Here is a 27,920-nt window from a genome sequence, read left to right as displayed (position 1 = left end):
CTGTACCACTGCCAGGAGATGTATGTGAATTGTACTCCAAAGTATCTAGAGGGCACCAGGTTGGGGGAGAGGGTTCCATCCATTTCAAGCAAGAAAGCAGATACATACTGTTCTTCCTACCTGTGCAAAGATGTGCTCCCTCCATTTAAAGCACTGTGGCACAAACCGTATGTAGAAGAGCACTGCAACTTTCCACCGCAAAATCAACAGTGTCTGAGTTATGGACAGTTGTGCTGCTGTTATTAATATAATGATCACTGTGAGGCAATATTTCATGATTCCGTTCTATTGTATGCAGACATGTTCACCTCCCCCCCCCCCTTTGCGCTGCATAGAATATAATGTATTTTAAAAGTATCACACACAGCTGCCATTTATATGCTGCTTCTCCTTCTTTTCACTGGGATTACCCAACAGATGTAGCTTCCACTCTTCATGAAATCCTTCCATATTTTCAGAAGTTACCCTTAAGAAGTTCTTGAGAATAGACATTAAAAGGGGGGTTTAAATCGCAAAGGTCTGCGAATTTTGTTTTTTAATTGGTGCTTCTTTCAGATCGACTAATAGATTTTAAGAATTGTAGCCAACATCCAGATATGATTTGGGTTTTTTTTGGTTTTTAATGCACGAGTATTTAATCAAAATAGAACAGAAAAAGCAACTGGCTTCCAGGGAGGATAGAGTTTAATAATACAGTTGTGGTTTAAGTACCATCCAGTAAAAATGTTCTGAATATTAATTTACCTTAAAGGGTGTTAGGCTCCATACACACTAATCCATTTGTAGCACGAAAGTGATATTTTTTTCTCAATCAGGAACTGTTCATTCTTGTCCACAACATGTCACTTTCAAACTACTGTAGATTCTAGATCCTGCTATCCGCAAGGGTGGGTGTGGTTACCTGATAAGACATTTGAAACCCCTCCCCTTGTTTAGGCTAACCCCTCCTTTTCTTCCCTGCACATGCCCTGGGTGAACAAAGCAGGAAGTAGTGGCTGGGAACTTGATATATATGCCTACCCATAGCATCACTGAACAGGTGTAGGGATACACATCCACACCCACTGCTGGCACTGCCTACAGCTGCTTTCATCCATTTGCAAATGAGCACATTGCACGGCAATGCAGAATCCATCCGCAATGAGCTTTTATTTCCAGAACAGAGCCAGTTTCTCAAGAAAAGCTTTTCAGGGGCAAAAAAATATGCAACAGATCTAAATTGTGTGCGGACTACATGGGAGGGGGAAGCACTGTCTCCATTGGTTCTTGAATAAAATGCCATGGGTACACAGCCTTAAGAGTTGCATATTATTTGGCGCACAACCCAGCAGGAAGTTCTCCTCCTTCAGCCTCACTGAAATAGGAGCTGCGTAGCATCATGAGAACAAAGGAAGTTGCTTAATACCAATGGCCCATTTTGTTCAGTATTGTTCGAGCTGACTGGCTGCAACTTTCCAGGGTTTCGGACAGGAAGTCTCTCCCAGCTCCGCCCGGGGATCGAACCTGGAAACTTCTGCAGGCAAAGATGATACTCTACCACTAAGCTACAGGCCTTTCTCAGCAAGGCATGTAGACCTTCCCGGTGGATTGTGCTCTTGCAATGTAGTGAGGTAGACAACAGAAAAAAAGAACTCTCCATTATTAACACGGAATTTTAACTCTTGCAATAACATTTCAAGAAGGGGGGGGGACGATAATGTTACAGACATACAGCTGAAATATTGGATTAATGCTCAACTCTGTACAGCTCAAATATAAACTTTTTAAACCAAAAAAAATTAGACATTTGAGTGCATATCATGTTTTGGACATTTAGGGGGAGGGGGAGAAATGAATGTTGTTTGTCGCCATTTCTGCACTTTGCAGTCTGTTTAAATAAACAAGTATTTACAGCTTCAATACGAACAACAGTGCATCCAAACCAAAGTGTGCATTAAAGAACAATTATTGCTCCTGGCCGAGACTTTCCTTTATTAGCATCATTATATTATTTATTTACTTATTTACTTTTTTTTACATTTGTACTTCTCTCCCCCATCCCATCCCACCCCACCCCACCCCCCACCCCCGGCCATTTTTGCAGCTCTGTGAAGTCAAGATATAGTCTAACCGCTCTAGAATTCACTGGAGGAAGGAATCTCCCCATGGACTTCAGGAATGCTCAGAAGTGCATTATCTTGTACGTCAAGCCATTCTTTGCGGAAGGCTGGGAAAGAAGGCAAATGTTCATAGCGACGCGCTTGCTCTTGGCATCACTTTGCGCAACTGTGTAATACTGCTGTAGCTTCCTATAAGGCGCCTGCCTTCTCCTGGAACCTAATTCGGCTACCTGGCGAAACTTACCTTGAAACTAAAAGGTGTTTCCAACCTATCTTTTTTTAAAAAGGGGGGGGGCCCATCTTGTGTGTGCTTTCTTTAAACTCCTTTCACAGCTTTTCATTACTAGGATCTAAAGCCCAACCTCACTGGTAATTACAGTTTGGCATTGCACTTTGGGGGGGGGAGGGGTGTCGAAGGCGGTTTCAGCCGGCTAATCAACAGAAAGGAGAATACTTCCTGATGTTTCTGGAGAAATATCAAGCCAGCTCTGTTCTGCACTGGCTCTTTCCCATTTCTCCTCTTATAAAAGAAAGCCTATATCTTCAGACAACCCTAAGAATACAATCCGACACTTAACAGGAAGTATTTGGCATTTTCTGTTGCCACGGCCCCTTTCCGCACGGCAATCCCCTAGGCCTCAGCCTCCTGCCTTCATAGAATTGTAGAGCTGGAAGGGACCCAGTGGATCATCTAGTCCAACCCCCTGCAATGATTTATTGCCTGCTGATCTCTCGACAGGAGGCAGGTGCTTTCCTACCTGCCCTCCTGGGTAAAACTACTGGAAAACAAAACCATCCAGGCAATTTGTAAGCATGTGCTAAGTTACTTGTGGAGGATGGAAAGTGGAAGGGGGACATGGGTATCCTGGGATGGGGGGGATATCAGCCACCATGAGAATCACTCATGAAAGCGGCTATTACCGTTTCTCACAACACTGATCTCCAAGGCACTGCTGATCTGGATTTCCTTTCCGGTCCCCTCTGCTTCCCTGCACCCCCTTCTCTGAGCATCTCTGATTTGTAGGTAAGAGGAGATCAAACTAAAGTGACCCCCATCTCTGGAAAAACTCTGCCTGACCAATACCCCTCCCTAATATCAAATACGGGGGAGCAGACTGGGGCCAGCTACTCCTAGCCACAGAGCATCAGGAAGACGCCTACTCTCCTCCTAGCCTTTGCCCCGTGTTTTCAGAACCAGAGGAGAGCTGTTCTTGCGCTTGTCTTTCCTCGCTCCTTAAACTGCCGTCTGCTCCGTCAACCAAAAGGGAATCCTGAACTTGGAAAGCTGATGGGCAGCAGGGAGGGGTGGGCGCCGGCACAATTTCTAGCAGGCCTCTTCGCCTCTCTACCACGACGTGGCTACCCCTTGACCAGTGCACGGAGCGCTTGGGGGGAGCGGGCTTAGCAGGGCGCAGGCGCGCTCCTCAATCCCACTCCAGAGGGCTTCCCAGACGCGCGCGGCGGCGGCAACTGGAGCGGCGGCCGCCCCGTCTAGCGCCTCTTTTGCTTTCTCCTCCCTGCGCAGGGCTACCCCTAGCGAGTCCCTCGTGGGCGCGCTCGCGCTCTCTCTCCCTCTCTCTCCCCAAGTTCCCTGGTGCTTCTTTTTCTTCCCTCCAGGGGGAGACAGAGAGGCGCGGCGCTACCTGCACCCGCAGGACTCGACGACCATATCCTCGTACTGCTTGTAGACGACGTTGTTGCCCGCGTCCGTGTACAGGATGCTGATGGGCGTCAGTTTGGTGGGCACGCAGCAGCTGGGCGGCGTCGAGCCGGGGTCCATGGAGTTCATGAGGGTCTGGATGATGGCGTGGTTCGTGGGCTCCAGGTGCGAGCGCAGCGGGAAGTCGCACACGCCCTCGCAGTGGTACGCCTCGTACTCCAGAGGGGCGATAATCCAGTCGTCCCAGCCCAGCTCCTTGAAGTTCACGTGCAGGGCCTTTTTGCTGCACCGCAGCCGCGCTTTCTTGCCGTGCCGCTTGCCGTGGCGGTTGTGGAAAGCCGTGCGCCTCATCCGACGGCTCTGCAAGCGCAACTGCGCGGCGGCCGTCGATTCCTGGGGAGGCGCGTGAGCGCTCTGCTGCTGGGCTCCCCTTTCGTGGCGCAGCTCGGAGAAGAGGTTCTTCCGACGGGACTTGGTGAAAACCACCAGCAGTGCCTTCTCCTGCTGCGCCCGAGCGCCTCGCCCCAGACCCAGATCGCGCAGGTCCAGCAGGGGCTGCTGGGCGTGAGTTCGAGTCCCTGCGACGGCGCGCACCTCAAGGCACAGTTGCTGCGGCTGCTGCTGCTGCTTTTTCCAGGGCTGGTGAGGCTGCAGCGCCTGCCACACATCAAACACCACCCAGCCGCCCCCGGCCTGGGCCGACGCCGCCTCGTGCAGGCCCCAAGTCCTGGAGTCCAGGAGGCGGCCCGACAGGCAGGGCGAGACCTGCACATGGGCCAGGCCTGTCTGCGCCTTGGAGGAATGATCGCCAGGGGCTTTGCGAAAGAGCCGCAGCTCCGCTCCCACCAGCTCCTCTTTGTCGGAGAGAGTCGATACATCAAACAAATACTTCTGTCTCCTTAAAGCGCTGGGCGAGAGATCGTCTGCAAGATAAAACGCATAATTGCAGTCAGTTTCACCTCTGAAGCGGGAACGTGCGCGGGGTGGGGAGGAGGCGGCCCTTGCCCAGGTAGAATTGACCTCTTCCAGCAGCCTTGCTCGGCACGAGGGAGAAAGGGGAGCGCGGACTTGCTCCTCTGCCCGCTGCTAAAAGACGCCGGGGCCTACAGGTCCCTAATGGAATCCAGGGGACTTCTTTCCTAATGGGGGTAGGAGGAGGATGAAATGGACTGCCACGGAAATCATGGAATTGTAGAATTGGAAGGGACCAAGAGTGTCATCTAGTGCAATGCAGGACTCTTTTGCCCAACCTGGGACTTGAACCCACAACCCAGAGCTTAAAGAGCCTCACACTCTACCAACTGAGCTAGGCTGCGCATCAGTTAACGCAACTGTAAATGGCATTTATCTGTATAGCCCAAAGAGGAGGGTTAGCTCCACTTTTTCGGAAGACAATTTCTGTTGCCTCTTGACATATCAAGGCATTAGGGAAGCTCTTAAGTGGCCTTTCTTGCATTTCGAATCACAGCGCTTTGGTGAGTCCTCACGGCCAGTTATTGTGGTTGCTGCTCGTGGGTACAAGCTTTCTGCGGCATCCACATATTGCCATGCGCTGCCCTGTATTATTTTCCCACTTCATCCCGATTTACCATTTCCATGGAAAAAACTGTCTATTCTGGATTAGGGAGGGTGGGAATGCAGGAGGCATTTGATGACGACAGTGCCCTGTGGATGCTGCAGAAAAACTTGGCCTGAGCATTTATTGCAATTGCTGTGTAGAAGGACCCCTTATCTTTCTCTCAAAAGTCCAGGCTAGCAGGATCCCCCAGGGCAGAGAGACTGGGATGGACTGGGTGGGCTGCAGTAGTTGCTAGTGGATCCCCTGCTGTCCCCCTAAAACAAAACCAGGAGTATTGAGAGTAGATCTGTAGTGCTGGGGATCTGCTCTCTGTAGTCGCCTTGCTCTCTTAAGAACCTGGGATCTTCTGCATGCAAAATAGATGCCCTCTTCCTTTGTTTTATACTGTATATATTTAAAAAACGCATTTCTTTTGTTTTTCCAAAACCTGCTTATATGTGTGCTCACATGGATTGCATTCATCCTGAGACAAACCTGGATTTCTTTTTTTGACACATTTTGTGTACAAAGTGTAGGCTGTGAAAAGCAAACCAGATTCAACCCCCCCCCCCGCCCCCGCGCGCCTTAGCTGCTTTCCAATAAAAAAGGTTTACAGGCCAGCAAATACAAAAAAATTCCCCCAGCCTCTGGGTTTCCCCCAAGAGCTAATAAAAATCAGTATATATTTCAACAGTAAAAGTGTCACCACACAGAGCCTGCTCTCGTGAGCTCTGCGCTGCAGCTCAAGCTGGGAAAGGGAGGCCGAAACGGCTTGCAAGAGACCCGGTTATTTATTGATCGCGAAGGTCACTACTAGTATTCCTAATCAGTGTGTTTTTACAAGCTAAAAGACCTGGTTAAAAGGTCTTGGGAAGACGGGTGGGGCGGAGGGGAGGCGCAGGAGGGTGATGGATGGGAATCAAGACCTTCCAACTTGCCAGTGACAGGAAGAAACAATTTCACATTGGCGCCCCCACCCCAAAAGAGAGTGCCATAACCCTTCCAGCTAAAATTGGCTCAGGGTTCCTGCGCTCCTTTGAGCTATGCAGGAGCTGATACGTTGTTTGGGATTGCATAGCAGAGGAATAGGGGAACCTTTTCTAGACCAAGGGCCACATTTCCTCATAGGCAGCTTTTGGGGGACACATACCAGTGGTAGGCAGGGCTAGAGGCAAAAAGTGGGTGGAGCTACAGAGGTGATTCTTTCCCATGAGTAGGCAAACTAAGGTCCGTGGGCAGGATCTGGCCCAATTGCCTTCTAAACCCAGCCCGCAGACAGGCGTGTTTTTACATGAGTAGAATGTGTCCTTTTATTTAAAATGCATAGGAATTGTGGGGCATAGGAATTCGTTCATTCCCCCCCAAAAAATATATATAGTCCAGCCCCCCACAAGGTCTGAGGGACAGTGGACCGGCCCATGGCTGAAAAAGTTTGCTGACCCCTGCTCTTTCCTTTGTGAGGGCTACATTCCACCCACCCACAGGTCAGAGGCTTCTGCACCCTCTCCATATCTCTGTTCCACAACCAGGAAACCAAAAGGCATGATCCACAGTTCAAGGACGCACTCCCATCAGGCAAAAAGCACTTAAGGAGGGATCACCATACAGCTAGTTAGGGACATGACCTGGGAAAAGGAGGGTGTCCCAGCGATGGGCATAGCTTGGAGAGTATCCTGGCTCCTGAGGTCTGGCAGGCCCTAGACCTGAGGTTCCTCACCCTTGACGTAGGATAACAAAAAGATTTGCAGCAGCATAGATTCAAAGCATATTCACCTATTCTAGCTTTACATGCCTGGCCTGGTGTATATTTACTCAGCAGTGTGTCCAACCGAGTTCAGTGCCCTTACTACTGAGTAACTTGGACATGATTTCAGCCCAGTGGTGTTCAGTTGTATTGTTCTAAGGAGAGGATTGTGGCAGCGTTCTGGATGGAAGTCGTTGTTCATATCATCTTAGTCCTGAGAAATCCATAAAATTATTGGATGCTCACACTAAGTCATATTCAAATGTACTTGGGCCAGGTGTGCCCTGTTGGTGGCCAAAAAGTCTGGTGTTGCAACACTGGAAGGAAAGTATATCTCACTGCATTGCTCAGTGGTCAGAAGACTTAGCATAAGAAAAAGATACTTTTAGGAAAGAGAACACTTGAACATTTTGGGTCCATACTTAGAATTGTTTGCATGAAGCACATACCCAGGAGAATAGCCCCTTTTGGCCCCAGCACAAAATTCTGAAAGGAGCACTACTTGGCACAACACCCACATGGCCCACCCTTGGGCTGGCCAAGCTGGGAGGTGGAGCTGTCAAGCTGAGAAGGCGCGCGGCCACCGGCAGCCATGTGCCTCATAGGCTCCATGCCCAGTTGACCAGTCCACCAGGGGGTGCAACACTTGCCCTGTTCTGGCCACTGGCAACCCACACTACACCACTGTGGCAGGGTGGCAGGGAGATAGTGGGGTTTGGACAGAGATAGATATAAATATCTTGCAAATACCTTGATTCTTTTCTATTCTTCAGCTGCGTAGTATGTGAGAAACAGAGGATGCTGAGCCCTCAAATATTCCATAGCAGCACTGCCCCACAAGATATTTCACTCCTGATACCATGAAGTGAGTGCTGGACCATAAAGAAGGCTGATCCCCGAAGAATTGACGCTTTTGAATTATGGTGCTCTTGAGAGTCCCATGGACTGCAAGACGATCAAACCTATCCATTCTGAAGGAAATCAGCCCTGAGTGCTCACTGGAAGGACAGATCCTGAAGCTGAGGCTCCAATACTTTGGCCACCTCATGAGAAGAGAAGACTCCCTGGAAAAGACCCTGATCCTGGGAAAGATTGAGGGCACAAGGGGAAGGGGACGACAGAGGACGAGATGGTTGGACAGTGTTCTTGAAGCTACCAGCATGAGTTTGACCAAACTTGGGAGGCAGTGGAAGACAGGAGTGCCTGGCGTGCTCTGGTCCAGGGGGTCACGAAGATTCGGACACGACTAAACGACTAAACAACAACAACAACCATGAAGTTTAATATGTCACAAATTTAGAAGAGATATTTTGCATACACCCATATATCATCCACTGAACTTAACCTTCTGTAACTGAAAAAAGGTTGCTGATACAATTCTATTCATCTTAAAGCTACATTAACATGTATCACCATGGTTGTGCGTGTGCATGCTGGAAAGAGCAGGAGGCATGAAAAAGGAGCGGTCTGTCTGTAAGGGAGAGTTGAGAAATGGAGGAATGAGGAGGTAAGGAAAAAGGGGTGAAGGTGATAATGTGGTATGTATTTTTATTGGGGTTTTTTTTAAAGATACAGTAATATGGTATATATGTGCAAAGGCTGGCTATGCAATAGGAGAGAGAATAAGACATGGAAAATGGGGGTGATCTGTGTGCAAGGGGGTGCTGAGAAAAGAAGGAGGGTGAGAAAAGTTTGTGAAGGTGGAAATGGGAGTGCAAAAAAGGAGGCAGTAGGAGGAATGGGAATAGAGTTGAAGATGCCAGCAGGGGCATGAAGGAATATGCAGAATAGGTGGGGATGAATGTTTAGAAAGTCCCCTTGGTTTGGGGAAATGTTCAATGGGAACTACTTTCGAATAAACACAGTTGCAAGTTTGACTCTTAGTCCAGAGTGGATTTGATAGTTAACTTCAGTGTTCAGAAACAGATGTATTGTAGAAATGATTAAATTCTTCAAAATATGAAAGTAAAATGTCATATATAGCGTAAACTGACCTGTATAAAGCTGTGTTCCTTAAAGGTCTCTTGAGATCTGCACTCACCCAGGCAGCTGCAGACCTGGGTGGTAGCTACTGTAACTATTGTTCTAGTCTTCGTTAGCCCCACCCATTCATCATTGCCACGCCCCCTTTGACCACGCCCCTTCCTTAAAGAGACATGGAGTGAAATTTAGTTAATAAAGGGAAACACATACTGAGTGGCCCCATTACTTGCTCTTCTTTCTGAAAGGAAATCACTCGCCATCTCTCTCTTGCTCGCTCGCTATCATTATAAGAAATCGTATCAAGTTAAAAGCAAAGCAAACGGTCTTAATCCCTTACCACTTCTAAATCTTCTTTCACCGGTAGACATCTGACTTTCTCCTCCTTGGCTTGAATAACAAAAACTGGACCAATTCATGCAGGGTAGGGCTATCGACGGTCGCTAGCCGGGACAACTAAATAAAACTTCCATGTTCAGACGCAGTCTACCTTGGGACACTAGACGCGTGGGGATCGCCACCTACACGCCCTGCTTCTGGGCTCCCCAGAGGCATCTAGTACGAACAAGATAAACCTGAGTCCGATCCATCAGAGCGATTATTGCATCATCGCGGTATCCAGCTAGGCGATTATTACGTCATCGCCTTGATTCAACAGGCGGATTGCGTTTGTTATTAGCAACGATAAACCTCCCCTCACGCCCCCGCAAAGGCAGCTGAGCTTCTCTACCTCCTTTTGAAGTGAAGCTATGCGCATTAAGATCAAATGGCAGCGGGTGGAGGAGCGTGGCTATGATAACTGAGATTAGAGTCTAAAATGACCTAACCAGCCCCATTGCCCGGGAGGCAACACCACGCCTCCTCCTCCTGTCCCACGACTGCACCGACAACCATTTCCCTCCGCATCTACCACGCATCTGTCTCCAGACAGGGACAGGGGTCCCCAGATAGGGGTGGGAATATCTCCTGTCTTAAAAGCCTGGAGGGCAGCTGGCAGTCAGCTGGGTCCCCAGCAGTGGTTGTTGGACTACAACTCCCATCGTCCCTGACCACTGGTCCTGCTAGCTAGGCACGATGGGAGTTGTAGTCCAACAACAGCTGGGGACCCAAGGTTGAGAAGCACTTGTGTAAACAACGCTGAGCCCAATGGGCCGATGATCTGGCTCGGAGTCAAGCACCTTTCTATGTCCCTGTGGATCGAGACTTCCTTCCTTCCTTCCTTCCTTCCTTCCTTCCTTCCTTCCTTCCTTCCTTCCTTCCTTCCTGGCAGCATGCGAGGGGCCAGCAAGCTGCAGGGCGCTCTGAGGTCCCAGGTTCAATCATTCCAGGTAGGGCTGGGAGAGACTCCCTGTCTGAAACCCTGGAGAGCAGCTGCCAGTCCGTGTAGACAGTATTGAGCTACCTCGACCAGTGGTCTGACTCTGCATAAAGCAACTGTCTTTTCCTTCACCTACTTCACAGGATTGTTGTGGGGGTTAAATACGAGGAGTGAGAAAGAAAGAGAACCATGTAAGGCGCCTCAAGCTCTTTGGAGAAAAATGGTGCGGTAGAAATACTACACAAACATGCATACATGCCAGCAGAGATTCTGGCTGTAATCCGAGATTTACTTGGGTTCTCCCTCTCCGTAGCAAAGCCGCTCAGACGAGGATTGGGAAGAGCCCCGGGGCCACTGACTGAGTTCAGCAAATGTTCCCTAAACCCCATCAATGAAAGTGGGAATAATCCAGGGCCCAGGAGCAAGGGAGAAGAATTCGGATTTCCAGTCTCCGGACGGTGGGCACAATCGTACACACGCTCCCTCCGAGTCAAGCGCCCTCCAGGTGCACTTTGGCGCCTCCATTGAATTGCCACTGACCGGAGGTGAGGAACTGGGCTGCAGGCGCATCATTTTCTAATGGCTTATCGATTGGCCGGTCAAATTAGTCGATAATCCGCAAACCTCTAGAATAAAAATGGGGTCGTTTTCTTGGGGATAAATGCCATCAAAGTCCAAGGGAATTTGCACAGAATTAGGACCCAGACGGCAAGGCGCGTTTCGATTTATTCAGACGTGAAGGCCTTTGCTTTCTGCTGTTGTTTGTTTCCATTAAAACAAGGCGACAGGATTTATCTATCATTTCAAACCTGGCCAAGGAAAACCCCAACACATCAAATCTGCAAAAGGAAGGTCCAAAATTAATATATATTCACATACACACGATGAGATGCAAATGATGGTGGGGTCTGTCCTCCCACATCCTCCAGTTTAGTTAGATGTCTCGTTTCACCCTCTCTGGAAACTAGCCGTTTTGACTTCTGGCTGGCTCGGTTTAGTAATCCCTCAATCCGAATTAATCCCTTCCTCAGTGGACGGCCAAAGTGCATCGTGGAAGTGAGGGAAGTGAGGGAAGATTTCAAAGGCCACACCTCATCTCGGGCACATCAAGGGCTCAGTAAGCAATTAAAAAGATAAATAATTTATAGAAAAATAAATAGAACACGGCCGTAGCGAATGCCAGAACCGGTTTAGCCATTTCAAAGCGCACAGCGGAGGAGTTGCTTCAGAGACGCACAAGACAACACGGTTCCTTTCCCTTTTCATAGAATCAGAGTTGGGCCACGTAGTCCAATATTTCACCCAATGTGGGGCTTGAACCCACAGCCCTGAGATTAAGAGTCCCATGCACTACCAACTGAGCTATCCCAGGGCGGATCCACAATTGAGCCAAGGCTTATATAAGATGCGCAGTAAAGCGCCATAAGAACGATTTTTTAAAAATAAGAAGAATGAGCAAAATCTTCTCTGCCTGTTGGTTTATTGACAATCTGATACGAGGAAGGGGAAAGAGGAAGAGGTGTTTGAAACTTCAGAAGGAAATGTGGGTCCACACACTCCAACCCTCAACCGAGGGAATCTCTGCTTGGAAGTGAAAACCGTGCGATCCTTACTCAGCAATTTCCAAACCAGCTAATCTGAGGTTGCAGCCGCAAACCAACTCACTCACCTAGGCGGAAAGCCCTACCGAAGGGAACGGGTCTCTCTTCCCAGCTTAGGATAGGCGCCGCAGCAAACGCCGGAGTCGCGCCTCTTCAGCTCCCCGAGATTCCAGCGCCTTAAATTAAACTGGAGACGGGGCGTTTCTAGAAAGGAAAAGTTGCTTCTTTCAGGAAAGGGTGGGGTAACCCTCCGCCCTCTCGCCGGCTCGCTGCGGTTACTCCTAAACGGAACTAGAGCTCCGTCCTGACCCGTAATACGATCCCCGTCCGCCCTAATAAAAGCGGGGGGCGGGATCCAGAGTCATTGATTCCTTGGGGGGTTTCAGGCTGAATTACGCCCCACTGATTCCAGTCGGCTTGATTTACGCAAGGAAGTAACTCAAGGGCGGCGGCCCGAAACAGAGGAGATTTCTTGGGTGGGTTCCTATTCAGCCTGTTTCATTACTCCCTCTCTTTCCCGCATGTTCAGGCTGTGAGTGCCGCTGATTTATGGAGCCCAAACGGCACCGTCTCCGCGCGCAGGAGCTTTCAGCAGGGTCGACGAGTCCAACGCTTTGCAGAAATATAAATATATATTGGAAAGCGTTGGAGGGGACCAGGAGGGGACCCCAAAACAACCGCGTGAGGACAGGTGAAGGAATGCAACAGTCGGAGAGAACACGGAACTTGCAGTGGATTCTCTGCGCAACGTTATTTTCCCTAAAGTCTCGCTTGCAATGGGCAACGATGTCCGAGTTAACATTCTCTCTCTGCATCCCTTCCCCCTCTGGGTTCAACTATTTTGGACGCTCCAGACCTCTTCGAATTTGCTGAGCAGTTCCTTCTGGTGGGTTCAGAAAGGCGTGTCGTCTGAAGGAGGGAGGATTTGCAGCAGATCTGCTCGGAAGCAATTCCAGAAAAAGTTTCTTGTCCATCCCTATCCAGCTTTCTCAGAGATTCAGCAGCGCTTTTTAAATCTGCCTAAGGTTTCTTCCTGAGCGTGCCTAGGATCGCGGCCGCCATTTCTGCGCTCAGATAGCTTGGCGGCTGCAAGAGAACTTGCTTCCCAAGTAAGCGTGTTTCAAAGAAATGAAGTTAAAGCTGCGAGCCATCCTTTGGGAATTAAGGGGGAAGGGATCGGAATTCTAAGCGGCCGTCAGCCCGCTTGCTGCGTTTCAACCAAGTACTCTTTCAAATACGATTTAAAACCAAAAAAACGCACGCGATGCTGCGGCTTCAAAGCACTTGCGCTCTGAACCAATTCCCTTCGCGCTTGTTCGTAGGTAAGACTACACACACGCTTCTACACCGTGTGAGCCTCACCTCTTCTGATCAGAGGAAAATCCCACTACAGCCAGTAGATTTCAGGATCGTAGGACCGCAGTTTTACGAGAGAGTAAGTCACATAGTCTTTGGCTGGGCTTACTTCTGAATGAACGTGCTTAGGATAGGGTTGCGTGGCTTATAATTGAGTGGACTCTTTCTATGCAGCATTCATTTCAATCAAAGTTCCCAGGATCTACCACTATGAGGTGAGCAGTTTGGGGCAAATTTCTAGCTCCCGGAAGATCTTGACCCTTCCTAGGGAAAAGTCCCTCGGGGTAATTCTAGACAGCTCCCTGGATTCTCAGTCTAACAAAAACGGCGCCTCCTTTTACTAGTGGAGCTATGGGCGGGCAGCATTGGCCCGCCCAGCTGCTGTCTTGAGCTGCCGTCGAGGAAGCCTCGAGGGACTTCTCTGTGAGTAAGCAGACCTCTGGCTGCATGGTTAGAAGCCCTACAATTAAATCAGGTTAAACATTTTAAGCTTGCTACCTCTTTCCGTTCCGGTTCCCCCTTCCCGATTCCCTTTCGCCTCACCGCCTCCTTCTCGGCGTGTCAGGTGATTTCTCGCCCTCGAAAGGAGGTTTTTCTTTAAAAAGAAAATAAAACAAAATCGAAAGGCGTGCACTGAGATGCATCTGGTGTGAAGCGGCTCGTCTCTCCGCCCCCCACGTCTTTCCCCCGAGATTCGTGCAAGCCACCAGTATTCCCTGGAGATGGCACGCCAAGGCGCTAGTCCTCAGGGTTTTATCTTTTTCTCCCTCTAGTTTACCAGAAGACTCGGACGGCTGCCCCGTTCCTCCCGTCTGTCCCCAAGCTAAGCTGAAGCGCAAGGAGCGAGGAGAGCACCCTAGCTGTTTGGGAGGCCGTTGGAAGCCTCGCTCTTCGTTGGCGGCTGAAAGCCCCCGTCGAGGACCCTCCTGGTGGCTGGTCAAGAAACACCCGCAGCCTGCACAGTAACAGCCGTGACAGCCTCGTCTTGCGCCTCGGCCCGTCTGAGGCAGAGCGAGACGGGCCTTTTCGCCTTGGGTGGCATTGTCTTCCGCCCCAGGGAGAGTTGTTATATAATATATATTATTCCAGGACGGGTTTTAATTAACGGTGCGCTCCGGTCATTTAACCGTCTTGGAAAGCGCATGTCGAAAGGGAAGGGCGCCTCGCCCTCCTAACCGAAGTCTCCACCTTCTCCAACTTGGTGGCCCCTCCGGATGTTTCAAGTGGTTGCCCAAACTAGGTTGGAGGCTGCTGTAAAGCCTTGACACCCGGAATGGGGACTCTCCAGTAGTTGTTGGACTCCAATTCCCATCAGCCTCAGCTGAAAGGAACACCAACAGACAAGGATGATGGGATATGTAGTCCAACCAAGGCCATGTCATACAACAGGAGCCCCCTCTTAACTGTATTAAATACACCAGCCTTCGCCAATTCTGCCGGAAGCACTTAGACTACAACTCCCATCCTTCCTGACCATCTGCTGTACTGGCTGCTGATGGGAACTGGAGTGCAATGCAACAGGTTGGGGAGGCTGGCATAGACTGCTGTTAGGGAACATCAATCCAAGTAATCCTTCAAGCCTTGATAGATTTAGCCCGGACTGCTAATCAGCAAGCCAGCGTCTTCGTGGAAAACCAGAATTTAAACTCAGTTAACCAGCCAGGTGTAATCGAGGGGGGGGGTGTATAATCAAACTATTCCCGTTTCGGACCGTTTCAGCACCTGAATCTTCCACGACCGAAAATATATATGCCACAAGAAGAAATCAAGGAAGAAACGCAGAATTGGGATTTTTCAAACCACAACCCGCAACAGGGTTGCATTCACTCTTGGAGTAGACAAATCGAAGTTAATGGACGTGACTAGCTTGGGTTCATTAATATCAATGTGTCTACTCTGATTGGACTTAGCAATGTATACAATCCGAATAGTGTTTTGCCAAATACCAATGCGCGGTTAAGAAAGATGGAGAGGCTGGGAGTTTAAACCGCTTTACAAAATCAGATTAAAACGATCGAGGTGGCAGTCAAGGCTGCTGCGATCAAACGGTGCTACGGAATTCCCTGGGCTTCTGGGCTTCGGACGGCGCTGCACTGCACACGGGTGAAGGACGGCAGGCGAGACACCTGGCCTTCCAGATGTTGAAGGATGGTGACTCCCATCATCCCTGACCACTGGACATGCAGGCTGCCGGAAGCGGAAGCTGGAGTCCAACCATTTATGGAGGTGAATGGCTCACCCAGCGCTAGATAGGTCCAACTGGCACTGTTTTCCCATTGTATTAAATGGGGACGATCATACGAGAAACTGGCCATAGCCAGTTCGAAACTATATTTGTTTACTCCCTGAACTATTATGGGACTGGCTCACTAGTAAGTATGCATAACACTGCGTTTAAAGATAAGCAGTCTCCTTTCCAGCCATTTAGCAGGGCTTCATTTTTTTATTTTTTATTTTAATAAAATGTATACAGAGCTTGATTTTAGTAAAACCTCTAAGGGATTTACATTAAAATGATCAATAAAAGCAATTTTAACGTAATTAAAAGCATTAATGACAATTCAAATTAACGGGGGGGGGGGGAGTTTAAAGCACGTCTACGTGTTGCGCCCTGGTAAAAAGGTAAAGGGACCCCTGACTATTAGGTCCAGTCGTGGCCGACTCTGGGGTTGCGGCGCTCATCTCGCTTTATTGCGCCTTGGTAGGCTTGCCTAAATGAAAATGTTTTAAGCAGGTACCCGGAAGTGCCGAGGGAAGGCGCCTGCCTGGTGTCAACAGGCAGGGAGTTCCAATGTTTGGGTGCTCCCACACTAAAAGGACGCTTTCTTCCAAGTGTGGACTGAGTAGCGTTTATGTGGCGCCTCTAATAGTGCCCCTTCTGCAGATCCAGGTGGTTGAGTGGGGAGAGGCGATCCCTCGGGGAAATCCAGCGGCTTCCTCCCGCTCCTCCTTCTCCACTGCTTCACTTCAATTGCGTGAAGAAATCCCTACAATTGCTGAGCCCAGGTCTCCGCAACTTTCTGGCGGGTAAAGTTGCACTTTGTCGAACTGAAAGGTTGTCAAGATAAAACGGGTCAACTTGCGTGTCATTAAAAAGAAAACTTCTCGAGTGACTAAAATAAATAATATGTTTTCTGACGAGAGCATCCGCCACTCCTTTAGCTCCCAAATGCAACAGAACAGGAGACTGCAAGCTTCCGTTGGATGTGCACGCTCTTTACTCAGAAATAAATCCCATTATTTTCAGTGGGGCTTTCTCCCAGGCAAGAGTGTAAAGAACTGCAACCCTGAAAAAGCTGTTGAGAGTAAAAATAAGAGAGGGATGGCCCACAAACTGCTGTTTTATTGTCTGCAACGTGTTCTTGGCTCAATAATCCTCCTTTAATGGTGGGTTTATTCTGCTTGATTAGACAGAATCATAGAGTTGGAAGGGACCCAACAGTTCATCTAGCCCAAATACTTGCAATGCAGCTAAAGACGTTTTTTCTGCCGTGCTTCCGCAGTGCTACCACCTTATTGCTGTCCGGGGGCGGAGCAGAGGAGTTGCGGCGCATCAACAGCAGGAGAAAAGCGGACTTTTGGTGTGAAATGTTACAGCAGGAAGCAGTGGCGTAGCGTGGGTTGTCAGCACCCGGGGCAAGGCAAGTAATTTGCGCCCCCTAACCCGTGGATTTGCGCCCCCTAACCCGTGGATTTGCGCCCCCTAACCTGTGGAATTGCCCTAACCCCAGATGTTGCGCCCGGTGCGGCCGCCCCCCCCCTGCACCCCCACGCTACGCCACTGGCAGGAAGTGTTGCAGGATATGCACTGGTGGGAAATGAAGCAGTATGACCCCCTCGGACTCTTGCAGGGGCAAATAGCATTGAGAGGGGGATCCTGTGCAGCCGCCCGATAGAATCAGGTGCAGAGTGTCATTAATGCGCAACAAAAGACGGCTGATAACATGGGCGTAGTTGGGGGGGGGTTAAGGTCAATACAAATCTGCGTTTCTGAGCCCCTACCCCCAACAAAAATCCTAGCTACGCCCATGGCTGGGAAGGCCGAGAGGGAGAATAGCTGTGTCTACTCATCTTCCACATCTGATCACTGGAGCAGCTTTGGTTTCCCCAGGATGGTGAGAGAGCTCAGAGTCAGGCCCCTTGAACCCAGCAAACAGACCAAGGAGATTCAGCAGCGCGTGAAATAATTCCCCTCTCCCATTTTGTTACTTCTCCCTCTCTCTCCACATCCTTCCCAACAGACACAAACATACTGTCGTGGCGGTGATCGGTAGGAAAAGGTGCCTGGGTTCGCCCTGGAGATGGAAGGAGAGACGGGCCCTCCCTGCTCTCCTGCATGGAGCTGCCTAAGCTAGAGTTCTAACTCAGGATCACGCGCAACCCGGAGAGTAGGCAGCGCGGAGAAGTCTGCCTCGAAGCCCCTCGCCGTCCTAAGGAAATCCCCAGTGGGATGAGGACGGTAGGAGTCTGACGCACACAGGAACAAGTGCACCATTCCTGGAGCCAGGATGGTCCAGAGAGGAAGCCACTGCGGTGCCTTCCGGATGTTGTTTAACTCCTATCATCCGTCCTCCTTGGTGCTGATGGGACTTGGAGTCCAAGGACATCTGCAGCGCACCAACTTCGGATGCAGCGCTGGGCTTCGAGCGAAAAGAACCGGGTTCAAATCCCGTGCTTGGACCCCAAACGTGGACTAGTTAATCATGTCTTCTTCCTCTCTCTGGGTTGTTGTAAGGCTTAAAGGGGAGGAGGGAGGAACCTAGTATAGGCACCACAGGTGCAAAATGAAGGTGTGGGTATTGGACCACCCCTCCCCCGACTACTGGCTATCCTTGGGCTGATGTGAGTTGCCCAGCAAAATCTGGAGGGCTATAACTGTCTGGCACAAAATAATGTACACCGCCTTTCCACAGCTAGGGAAGTGGCTAAAGCTTTGGACCAGGAATTCTCAAAGTAGCATTTCCCGTCCTGACCTTCTTCAGGAGGGATATACACCTATCGCCGGCACGCGTAAAATGTGGGGCTCCCAGGGTCTCTAAGGGAGGAAGGGAGAGATAGGATAAATTCCGCTTATTCCAGCCACTCTGAGCAGCCACTTCCCCTTGGCTGAGCCCAGGAAGCTCACCTGAGGATGAGTGGGGATATATGACACTGCAGTCCCGCATACGTGCTTGTTTGGGTTTTTTTCCTGTTGTGAACCGCCGGGGGATCTTCGGATGAAAGGCGGTGTACAAATTTAAAATAAAAATAATACTCAGAAGTTCTATTAATGGCAGTGGGGCTTATTCCCAGGTAAGTCAGCACAGGTCTGCAGCCTGAGGCAAGAAACCGCATTGTTGTTATTACATTTATTTCATTATCACAGAGTTGGGAGGGATCCCGAGGATCATCTAGTCCAACCCCCTGGAATGCAGAAATGTTTTTGTCCAATGTGGGGCTTCAACCCACGATCGCGAAATTAGGAGTCTCATGCCCTACCGTACCGCTTCATGCCAAAAAAATAGGCTTCTGGGCGGTTTGCATAATATAGAAAGGCACTTCAACGTCGATGCACGTGACCATATTATTATTATTAATAATTTATATTGCGCATTATAAAAAACACTGAAACATTAAGGCATGTGATCATAATATTTATTTGCTTGTTGGCTTGCCGCTTCCTTCCACAACAAACTACTCCCGTGATTTCTGATGTGTAAAAACCGGTTCTATAAACAGCAGCAGGCTACGACAGTCCAAAGACCTCTGCAATATCAAACCACCACTCGCAAGGCGATGGACTCTCCTTCGTGGGAGGTTTTATAAACAGAGGCTGGATGGCCCTCTGTCCGGGATTCCTGCATTGCAAGGGGTTGGGCTAGAATAGATGACCCCTGGGGTGCTTTTCAACTCTGCGATTCCATAATTCAATATAATTCCTACCTCGTCAGCATTCTGTTCCCAAGCCTATGCGCCTGCGAAACCCCCAAGTGAGACGCAGGGGCTATAGCGCCCTCCCTCCAGCAAGCTCTGCGCGCAGCGGGCTCATAGGATGGGGCTGTTTTCCTTGGGGTACCTGCGCTTCCCTTGTGGAAAGACCTTTCCACAACACACCCAGTTTACATCATAATAAGAACTCGGGAGCGAGAAATCCTCCAAACTGAGGTCCTAGGCCAATCCGAATCAAGGCCAGCTATTGCCATGCTACTGGACAGACGGATGTTACAGTGAAGAAACGAACCTCCTCCTTGCGTAAAGTGCTGCGTTTTCGCCTCTCTTATCCTCTATGTCTCCCCGCTTCCCAGTACTGTGGTGGATTCAATCCCCAGAGCAGGATCCGAAAGGCAGGCAAAGTTTTGGATACATAAATAAGTACCACGAGCCACGTGACTGTATGATCCCGTTCTGCCGTGTCTACCGCGCTTCTCCCTTAAAATAAAATTAAAAAACAAAACAAAATCGGGTTGCCTCGGGCTCAGACTTACAAATCTCCTGCCCCGGAACAACAGGCCTGGAGTGAATCCCGACCAATACCGTCAAAGAGTAACACAGAGCAATTTGGATCCAAGCCCTCCCGATCTCACCAGAGGTGCCTGCCAAACGCCTCTAAACCCTGCAGACATTCGTTGCAAACAAGTTATTTAATTCCCCGCCCCTACACCTAACCAGATGTGTCCGCTCGCTTGCGCTTCCTTCCCAAAGAAAGGGGGGAAAGCGTCCTACCGAGTTCAGCGAAGCTTCTTCCGAAATAAGTCTGTCTAGGGCGGCAGCTTAAAGTTAGGCGCTTTCTTGGGAGGACCACTGAACTCAGTAGGGATTACTCGGGAGTAAACATGCTTAGGAGGGGGACACAACGGTACTGTCCTCATCCCAGGCGATTCCTGCGTCCAGACAATATGCCTCCAACTCAGTTTAGTGCTGGCTTGCTGGGGGGCGCGGGGGGGGGGAGGACCCCCAGGCTGGTCCCCCTCCCTTCATCCCGGGTCTTCTACGTCTTTGCTGGGCCAGGAAGCGCAGATTGGAACCGTCTGCGGGGCTCCGTCGCTCCGGCCGTCTGGTCTGCATTAGCGGTTTGTTGTTTTTGTTTTGTTTTTTTATAAGGGGCTCAAACAAATCGAATACAAGGTCGCCCCATCATTAAAAGCGGTGAATTCCCTTCTTCCCCATTAAAATACTTCCCTGCTTGTATTTCATTCGCCTTTCGCCAACCACAACACAGCCCCGAAGGCGCGGCCCGGATTGCGCTTCCCTCGCCCCGGCCGGCCGGCGGATGGACCCACCTAGAAACCCGCAGCTTTCCGTCAACACGCAGGCCGAGAGGAGCTGCCAGAGGGACCCGCATTCCTCAGCCGTCGCAGCCCAGCCCTGCTTCCCACCCCGCAGGGGATGTTTTCGAATTGCGGGCGCTCCCCGCCCCTCGAAAAACTTCCCTTCCCTCTCGCCTACCCGCAAACCCCCACGAGGGATATGAAAGACGCGTCTACCAAGAACGGAGGGAGATGCCCAGCTCCAGCACAGCAGCGCTTTGCGGCCTGCTTGCCTGGCTTCTCCTTCTTTTTGCAGGAAATATCGCCACTAATCTGGAAACACACACAAAAGAGAGAGAGAGAGAGAGAGAGAGAGAGATACCCACCCACTTCAAGGCTTTAAAATCAGCGTCTTCCTCAAGTGCCACACCAGCAGCAATGCAAAGCCAGCAGGTGGGCAGTGTTCACACGTGACGCTTGATGCCCCAGTCCACCTACTGAGGGGCAAGTGGGACTTACCTCCGGGTAAAAGGGCAGAGTCAAGGAGTCTCCCTCTGTTGCTGTTTCCTTAAACCTTAAAAGACAAACTCCATTTCCCTTCCCAGTTCTCCAACTTTCACACAGGTGTCCTCCGATTCAGAGGGAGAGGCTACAAGAGGCGTCACAGCAGGGTTACCACGGGTGGCGACCTTAAGATGCTGTTGGACTGCGACTCTCACCATTGGGCCATGAGAGTTGGAGTCTAACAGCACACGGGGGCGCCACCTTGGTGACCCCCGAGGATAAAATACTCAGGTGTAAAAGATGGTCAAACACGTGGTCCATTTCATTTCTGCTTTGTACAGGGACACGGTCTGCATGTGGTACACAAAGGGTTGTATCCAAATCCAACCCAGAGAAGGCCTGGAATTAAGGAACCTAAATTGGTCAGGTCTATTCACTTCAATGGGTCTACTCTGAGTAGGGCGAATATTGGACACAGTCCATGGAACGGAAGTGTCCTGTTTATGAAAAGGGTCGTGCCACGCTCAGCCCTCGTTAGCTCCTCTCGGTCCCTTTGCTGAAACCTGCAGATCTTCCTGACCCCGGCCCGGCATCCCGATCCCAGACACGCGGAGGTGCCCGCGGCAGATGGACCTGCCCTGCAGCCCGTGTGAATTCTTAAGACTCTCATCCAAGGCAAACTCCGCGAGGCAGAGAGAACCGTGCTCCAAAACGGAGATCCACGATTGTAACCAAGACAGCGCCTTGAAGACAAATACAAGTATGTATTGAAGTGGCATAAGCTTCCGCGAGCTGGGCTGCCCTCGACCAGATGCACGGAGTGTAGCGTACTATCCTGGGTTACAGGAATACAGTACATACACGTGGAAGGAGTGCGTTAGGAAGACGCAACAGCGAAGTCAGAATGAAACGAAGCGCAGAAAGCAGAGACGCAGGGAGCGTACCCACTCACAAAACTGTTGCTGCTAATCCACACGCATTGACTAATTCACACGTAAGCAGGTTTACTTGTTTTTGAAACCACGCAGCGTGCTTTCCAGTCTTATATTCACCTGCGAGGAAATCAGTTCGACTGAACTCACGGACTTCCGACTGCGCCGTGAGAAACTAAAGTCACAGTCCCGGTTGGTTGCTTTCTTCCAAGCAAGCCTTTTTCTGATGCGCCAGGCACGTGTGAACTCCGTGGAAAGAAACGCCTTATGGACGTCGTGTCAGTGAGCATTCCCAGTACCCACGAGCTTCCACTGTTTCCAACCTGCAGCCCTGCCGCTCGTTTTTAGCATATCCCTGGTCAAGAATATACCAAGCGTATGAGAGCCGGCCTGCCTGCACTTCCCTCGCCTTCCACAAATTCTGGGATTCCCAAGCCCTTCTTCAAACCCCTGAGCCTCACCTGCCTTTCACCTTCCTCGGGTAGTAAATCACAGCAATCACTCGCTCTCAGGCAGGCTTGCCGATTTCTCACCCCAGAGCCTGAGCTCTGAGCCCCCATTGAACTAAATGGGATTTCTTTCCACCCAAGAATGGAAATTCTCAAGGAAATATTATTATTATTATTATTATTATTATTATTATTATTATTATTATTATTATTATTATTATTATTATTATTCGCCTTTGCAGTTCACCCCCCAATCCAGCGGCAGTTTCTAATTGTTCTGCTTTATTGTGGGGTTTCTAAACGTGGGGAGAGGGAGGGCGGCGGCGGAGGAGCGAGCCAAGCACCATCTGCGTTTTAATGAGTTTACTTCATGCGCCAACAGTAATTTTCCTACATTCAGCGAGGTCCTGTCTGATCTTGCGACCATAACTGGGAGGAGTGGTGAAAGGGGAGGGGGGTAACCGGGCTTTATGGTAAGTGGGGAGGAGTTAATGCTAAGTATCCCCCACTTCTCCCCCCTAAACACGTAACAACAAAAAGAATAAAGCATGTGAGCCAGCTATTCTGAAAGTTCTGCACCGAAGGGGGAGGGTTTCTTTTTTTAGGGGGTGTTATTTTTTTAAGTGACGCCCTTCTAAAAACCACCAGCGAAGTCCTAACCGTGCCATCCTAGATCTAAGCAGGTCCCATCGATTTGCAGCCGAAATCACTCTGGATTTATCCCCGTGGAAAGGATGGCTCGGGCGCGCTCCTGAGGGTGTGTACTACGACTCTCTCTGGCCCTGATGGGACGCTGCGCTGGGAGGAGAGACAGAAGCGAGACTTAGGATCACTTCTCTTTGCTCCAAGCTCAGCTGAAACCAGAGAGGAACCCCATCACTCCGCGTTACTTATAATGAATTGGGAGAAAGAGAACAGTTTCTTTAGCCGGATCCACAATAAATCACCCTAGTCTCCAGCAGAGTGAAAGAAGAAAGGTGGGTGGGATTCGTGGGAGCGTCGATTTCTATAAAAATAAAAAATAAAAAAGGAAGCCATTCCAGCCACTCTACTGCCTTTTCGTTTAAAGTGACATTGACCAGGCGAGCCAATACCGCGGCGATCCTTAAGGGAGGGCTTGGAGCAGAATTATTCCGCGTTAGGGAAATGGAAAGTCTGTAGCTGCGCGTCGGGCAGGAGTCCTGCAAATCATTGGAGAGGAGTGCTCCGGAGCTGCTCCTGCTCCTGCTGCTGCATAAGCCCATCTCAGCAATTAACTGGAGGACGGGGGGAGCGGGGAGCCCACAGGGAGGTGGGCTTTGAAAAAGAAAAAGGGGGGAGCCCAAGCGGGGGTCGCCTGCCACTTCAGAGGAACGGAAGTTCTCTTGAAGTCCTCCCCGTCGAGGGTGCGCCATTGGCTGGCCCGCCTTCATTATGGGAGACTAGACAATCTTTGATATGTTATGACATGAACACTCAATTAGATCACTGAGTTGAACTACTCCAATCAGGGGCTTGATGCTAAGCAACCCTCAGAAGGTCCAGCACGAGGTCACAGCCTGTGACACATCAAATCAAAATCAATGGGGACGGCGGGGGGGGGGGAGAGGAACGAAGGCTTTTCTCCTCCTCCTCCTCCTCACCCCCGCCCCTTCCCCAAACCAGGGCTCCTCCTGGGGGAATCGCCCTCCCGCTTGCTCTGCCACCATCGCCCGCCTTCCCTCGGAGAAAAATCTCCCAGGAGGACAGAGTGAGATCCATCTTTGGAGCCAAGTTTTCAGGGTCCTCTGTAGACTGCAATCTGTCCCCCTTCCTATCCCTTTTGTTTAGAAGGCAGCGATTTAAACTGGAGAGGTGTGTCCCAAGTTGGTTGTGGTTTTTGAAACAAACCACATTAAAAACACCAAGGAAGGGTGGGGGGCCCGTTTCCTAGCTGAGAAGCGAGATAATCGCCTTTAAAATCAGATATTATTCTCCCCTCCTCTCCTTAGAAACCCATTCTTGGTGGGGTGGCGAGCGAGAATGGAGAATTAAGAAGCCGTTCAGGTGCCACCGACCAGCTATTTTTAACAGAGGCTGCCAGCTAAGGCCTCCTTTAGAAGGATCGCTCTCAACGAACGAGCAAACAGATAACCCATCCGAGAACAGTGTTTCAAATATGCCTAGCATCAATCTCTCCTTATGGTGGTGAGGGGCCGGCGGAGGTAAAGGCGCAAGGAGAAGCGCGGTTAACTCTTCCGATGAACCGCAGGTGAGAGTAATCTCCTGGGCTCCCCTTCTCCAGTGAAAGCTACCTTACTCATGTTAAGCTTGCGGTCTTGCCGTGAGAATGGAATGGAATCGCCTGGGGTAACCCCTTCCTATTCACTTTCGATTAGGAAGGAGGCAATAGATTTATACCTGAAGACAGGATGCGAGATACCTGTAAGGTAGGGCTCAACGGTTGGTAAGGAGCAGGGATTGGGGAGGGGGGAAAGAAAGGAAAAAAGGGGGGAGGTAAACAGTTTAAACCCGGGGGGGGGGAGTACTGTAAGTTAAATTCCCCAGTAGGAAAATAAATAAAAGAACAAAGTAATTCGCCACGTTTTTAAAAAAAAACAAAACAAAAACAGAAGAAGCAATTTACTCCAGGACGGTAAAGATGGCCATGGAGTATATAGGAAAACGCTGAACAATGCCTGGAAAGTGTCCATGCCTCATTAGCTGGTCTCAGGGTTGGTATGTGGGTTGAGGGGGTGTTTCAAGCCCCCCCCCCCATTAATTGCTGGCGTCCCCATCTCCTTGGGGCAGAGACCTTTAAAGGACAGGGGAGCTACCCGGATCTTTTGAAACGAAGAGCAAACTTTTAGTTCATTCCTTTTATTTTGCTCTTTTTTCAGTGGGAGAGAATCAACTACCATTTGCAGCCGGCGGTTTTGATGTTTGCTCCCTCCACGGCTTTCCAAAGCTCAAGAACCAGCCCCCTGGCTCGGTTAGGAGGGCAGCCCCTGCGCGCAAAAGGCCCGGACGAGGCAGGCAGGGAGACCTGAACAGGGATGTGGGTCGAGACCTGACTTTGGGGAAAGAGCGTGCTAAATGGGAAGGGGGGGTGAGAGAAGGAGGGAGAAGTGTGTGGGAATGACCGAATTTACAGTTATATTTATGATCCCCCGAAGGATCCTCAGAGATTTCGGAAAGTGGGACGCGGACCGTCCATTAAAGGCTTAGAGAAGCGCATCACCTACAAGGGAGTGAGGTGGGTGGGTGGTGAAGCGATCTTGAGGGGATCCTGAGATCTAGCTCGACCTGAAGATGCTGCGATTGCACCCGGATTTGTTTTCTTGGGTTTTTTTAAAAGAGGAGATGGCGGATTTATGTGGAAAAGATACGAAGTATGTGTATGGGGCGGCGGATTCCCACGGAAGCTGCCATGCATTAGGGAGGGAGCCCTATTCAACCCGGTGGGATTTGCTCAGCAGTAACCGCGTGCCGGATGGGGTCGAAGGTCCTTTTTATTTTGCACCGCTTTTAATATTCATTGCGGCTAAATGATTCTGATTCTGTGGGAGCTGGCAGAAGCTGAGGCGCGCCTTCCTGGCGGTTAGAACCCAGCAAGCGCTGACCCTCGCAAAGTTTTATTGGAAACTGACCGAAAAAGAACAACCCCCCCGCTCCTTAATTTGTGTCATACAAAATCGGGCCGGGTGGGTGGGAGGATAACCCCCCCCCCGCTCCCCGTCGCGATTAACCTGGCTCTGGATTCCCACAAGGAAACCGGTGGCCGCGAACACACCGACACATCCCCACCCGCCTTCGGATTACTCCGAATTCCGCTGCGCTTTTAATCCGCCGAACAGAATAATTCCCGTAGAAACTGCTTCCTAACAGAGCACCGAAAAGAAAACGCGACCCAGAACTGCAGCTCATTCTGATGGGGGAAAAAGCCTGCGAAACATTTCTGGCAGATGAGAGAGGCGCTTCCGTCGAAGTCCGGGCGCTTTAAGGTTGGATCAAGTTTGGCAGAGGCAAGACAGCAGAGAGACGGGAGAAAACTTGCCCCAGAAACCGAGCTCTCCTTTCCCCGTTTATTTCTGAGACGCCGGCGCAACGGGGAAACCAAACTCGAGCATTTGTCCCCAACCCAACGGCGATTCCCCCGGTGGAGACCACCAGACGCCGCTTTCTCAAAGGGGCGCCCCGGCCTCTTGCGCGCCTTGGACTCTTCGGAGAGACCCACCCGAGTCGACGGGGCAGACGCCCCAGGAAGCGCGCAGAAAGGCGGAGGGATCCCCCATCCAAGCAAGGCACGTGCTACTCCAGTGCAAGTGTTCCGGAGTGTGTGTGTTCAAATCGAGACGCGTGTGGGACCCCCTATTCAGACTGAACTCCAGAAGGATGCTGGTGGCAGAGCGCGCAGGAGCATAGCTGTCAACTTTTCCCTTTTCTTGCGAGGAATCCTATTCGGAATAAGGGAATTTCCCTTGGAAAAAGTTGACAGCTATGCACAGGAGCTGAGAGAGATTCCGGAGCCTGCAGCAATGGCGGGGAAGCAAGGGGAGCGCGGTCGGATCGGTGCCCGTTTTGGGAGGAGGGAACGGAGGGGCTTCAGGCTGGAAGGAGAGAGGATGGGGTGGGGAAAGAGATATTTCGGGGGGGAGGGAGGAGGAGACGGTGGATCGGGCCCGGGGAAGTGTCGGAAGGTGGATCGGGCCCGGGGAAGTGTCAGAAGGTGGATCGGGCCCGGGGAAGTGTCAGAAGGTTGGATCAGGCCCGGAGAACCCGCCCGAAGAAGGTGCCCGTCGGCTGCGCCCCGTCGGCTTACCTCGCCCCCTGTCCACGAAGCTGGTGATGGTGTTGGCGGCTTTGGAGGACTGGAAGAAGGTGGCGTTGATGCCCAGCTTCTCGGCGATGGAGTAGGTCCGGTAGAGGGAGAGCATGTACTCGTGGGGCTCCACTCGCGGCGGCGGCGGCGGGGCCCAGGCGGAGGGTCCCTTCCGGGCGGCGGCGTCTCGGGGCGCTTGGCCGTCCTGTGGGCTCCGTATGCCCTGCTCGGACTCCCGGAGAGGCTGGCTGGGCGCGTCGTCGGCGGGGATGGTGGCCTGCTGGCAACAGGGCAGATCCCCCCAGAAGAAGCAGGCGAGGAACACGGCGGAGAGCAGAGCCCGGGCCGCATTCATAGCGAGCGGCTGCCCCGGAGCCAAGCGCGCGCCCGCTCCGCCCAGGCGAGTCCCTCGCGCAGCGCGCACAGCCCAGCCCGGCGCAGCTCCCTCTGGCCGTCTGCGGCGCGGCGCTGGCTGCGAGAGAGGCCACAGCCCGGCCCGGACACGCCCCGCGACACGACACGCCCCTCCCCGCGCAGGACACGCCTCCTCCCCCGCCCGGGAGGGGTTTTTGTGGGGGGGGGTGACTGTGGGGGGAGCGGGACGCTGCCAGAACCGGAATCTCCTTTGCGCCACCAGCCAGGACTCAGCCCGGGGGAGAGGTATGCCTTCCGAGCATGTGCAGAGTGCAGTGGGCGTAGCCGGGATTCATGTT

General features: G+C 51.0%; 1 protein-coding gene across 1 annotated transcript; it reads right to left on the bottom strand.

Moving 5' to 3' along the window:
* Positions 1 to 3,598: 3,598 nt before the first annotated feature.
* On the bottom strand, positions 3,599 to 27,688 carry GDF6 (growth differentiation factor 6). Its single transcript, XM_028736453.2, has 2 exons — positions 27,208 to 27,688; positions 3,599 to 4,682 (listed from the first exon to the last, which is right to left on the bottom strand). Exons 1-2 carry the CDS (start codon positions 27,560 to 27,562, stop codon positions 3,739 to 3,741), a joined length of 1,299 nt encoding a protein of 432 aa, XP_028592286.2. The 5' UTR covers positions 27,563 to 27,688; the 3' UTR covers positions 3,599 to 3,738.
* Positions 27,689 to 27,920: the final 232 nt, after the last annotated feature.

This window comes from Podarcis muralis, chromosome 8 (genome assembly GCF_964188315.1).
Source record: "Podarcis muralis chromosome 8, rPodMur119.hap1.1, whole genome shotgun sequence".
NCBI lineage: Eukaryota > Metazoa > Chordata > Lepidosauria > Squamata > Lacertidae > Podarcis > Podarcis muralis.
The sequence above is the reverse complement of the archived record's forward strand: the minus strand, read 5'-3'. Positions and strand labels throughout refer to the sequence as shown.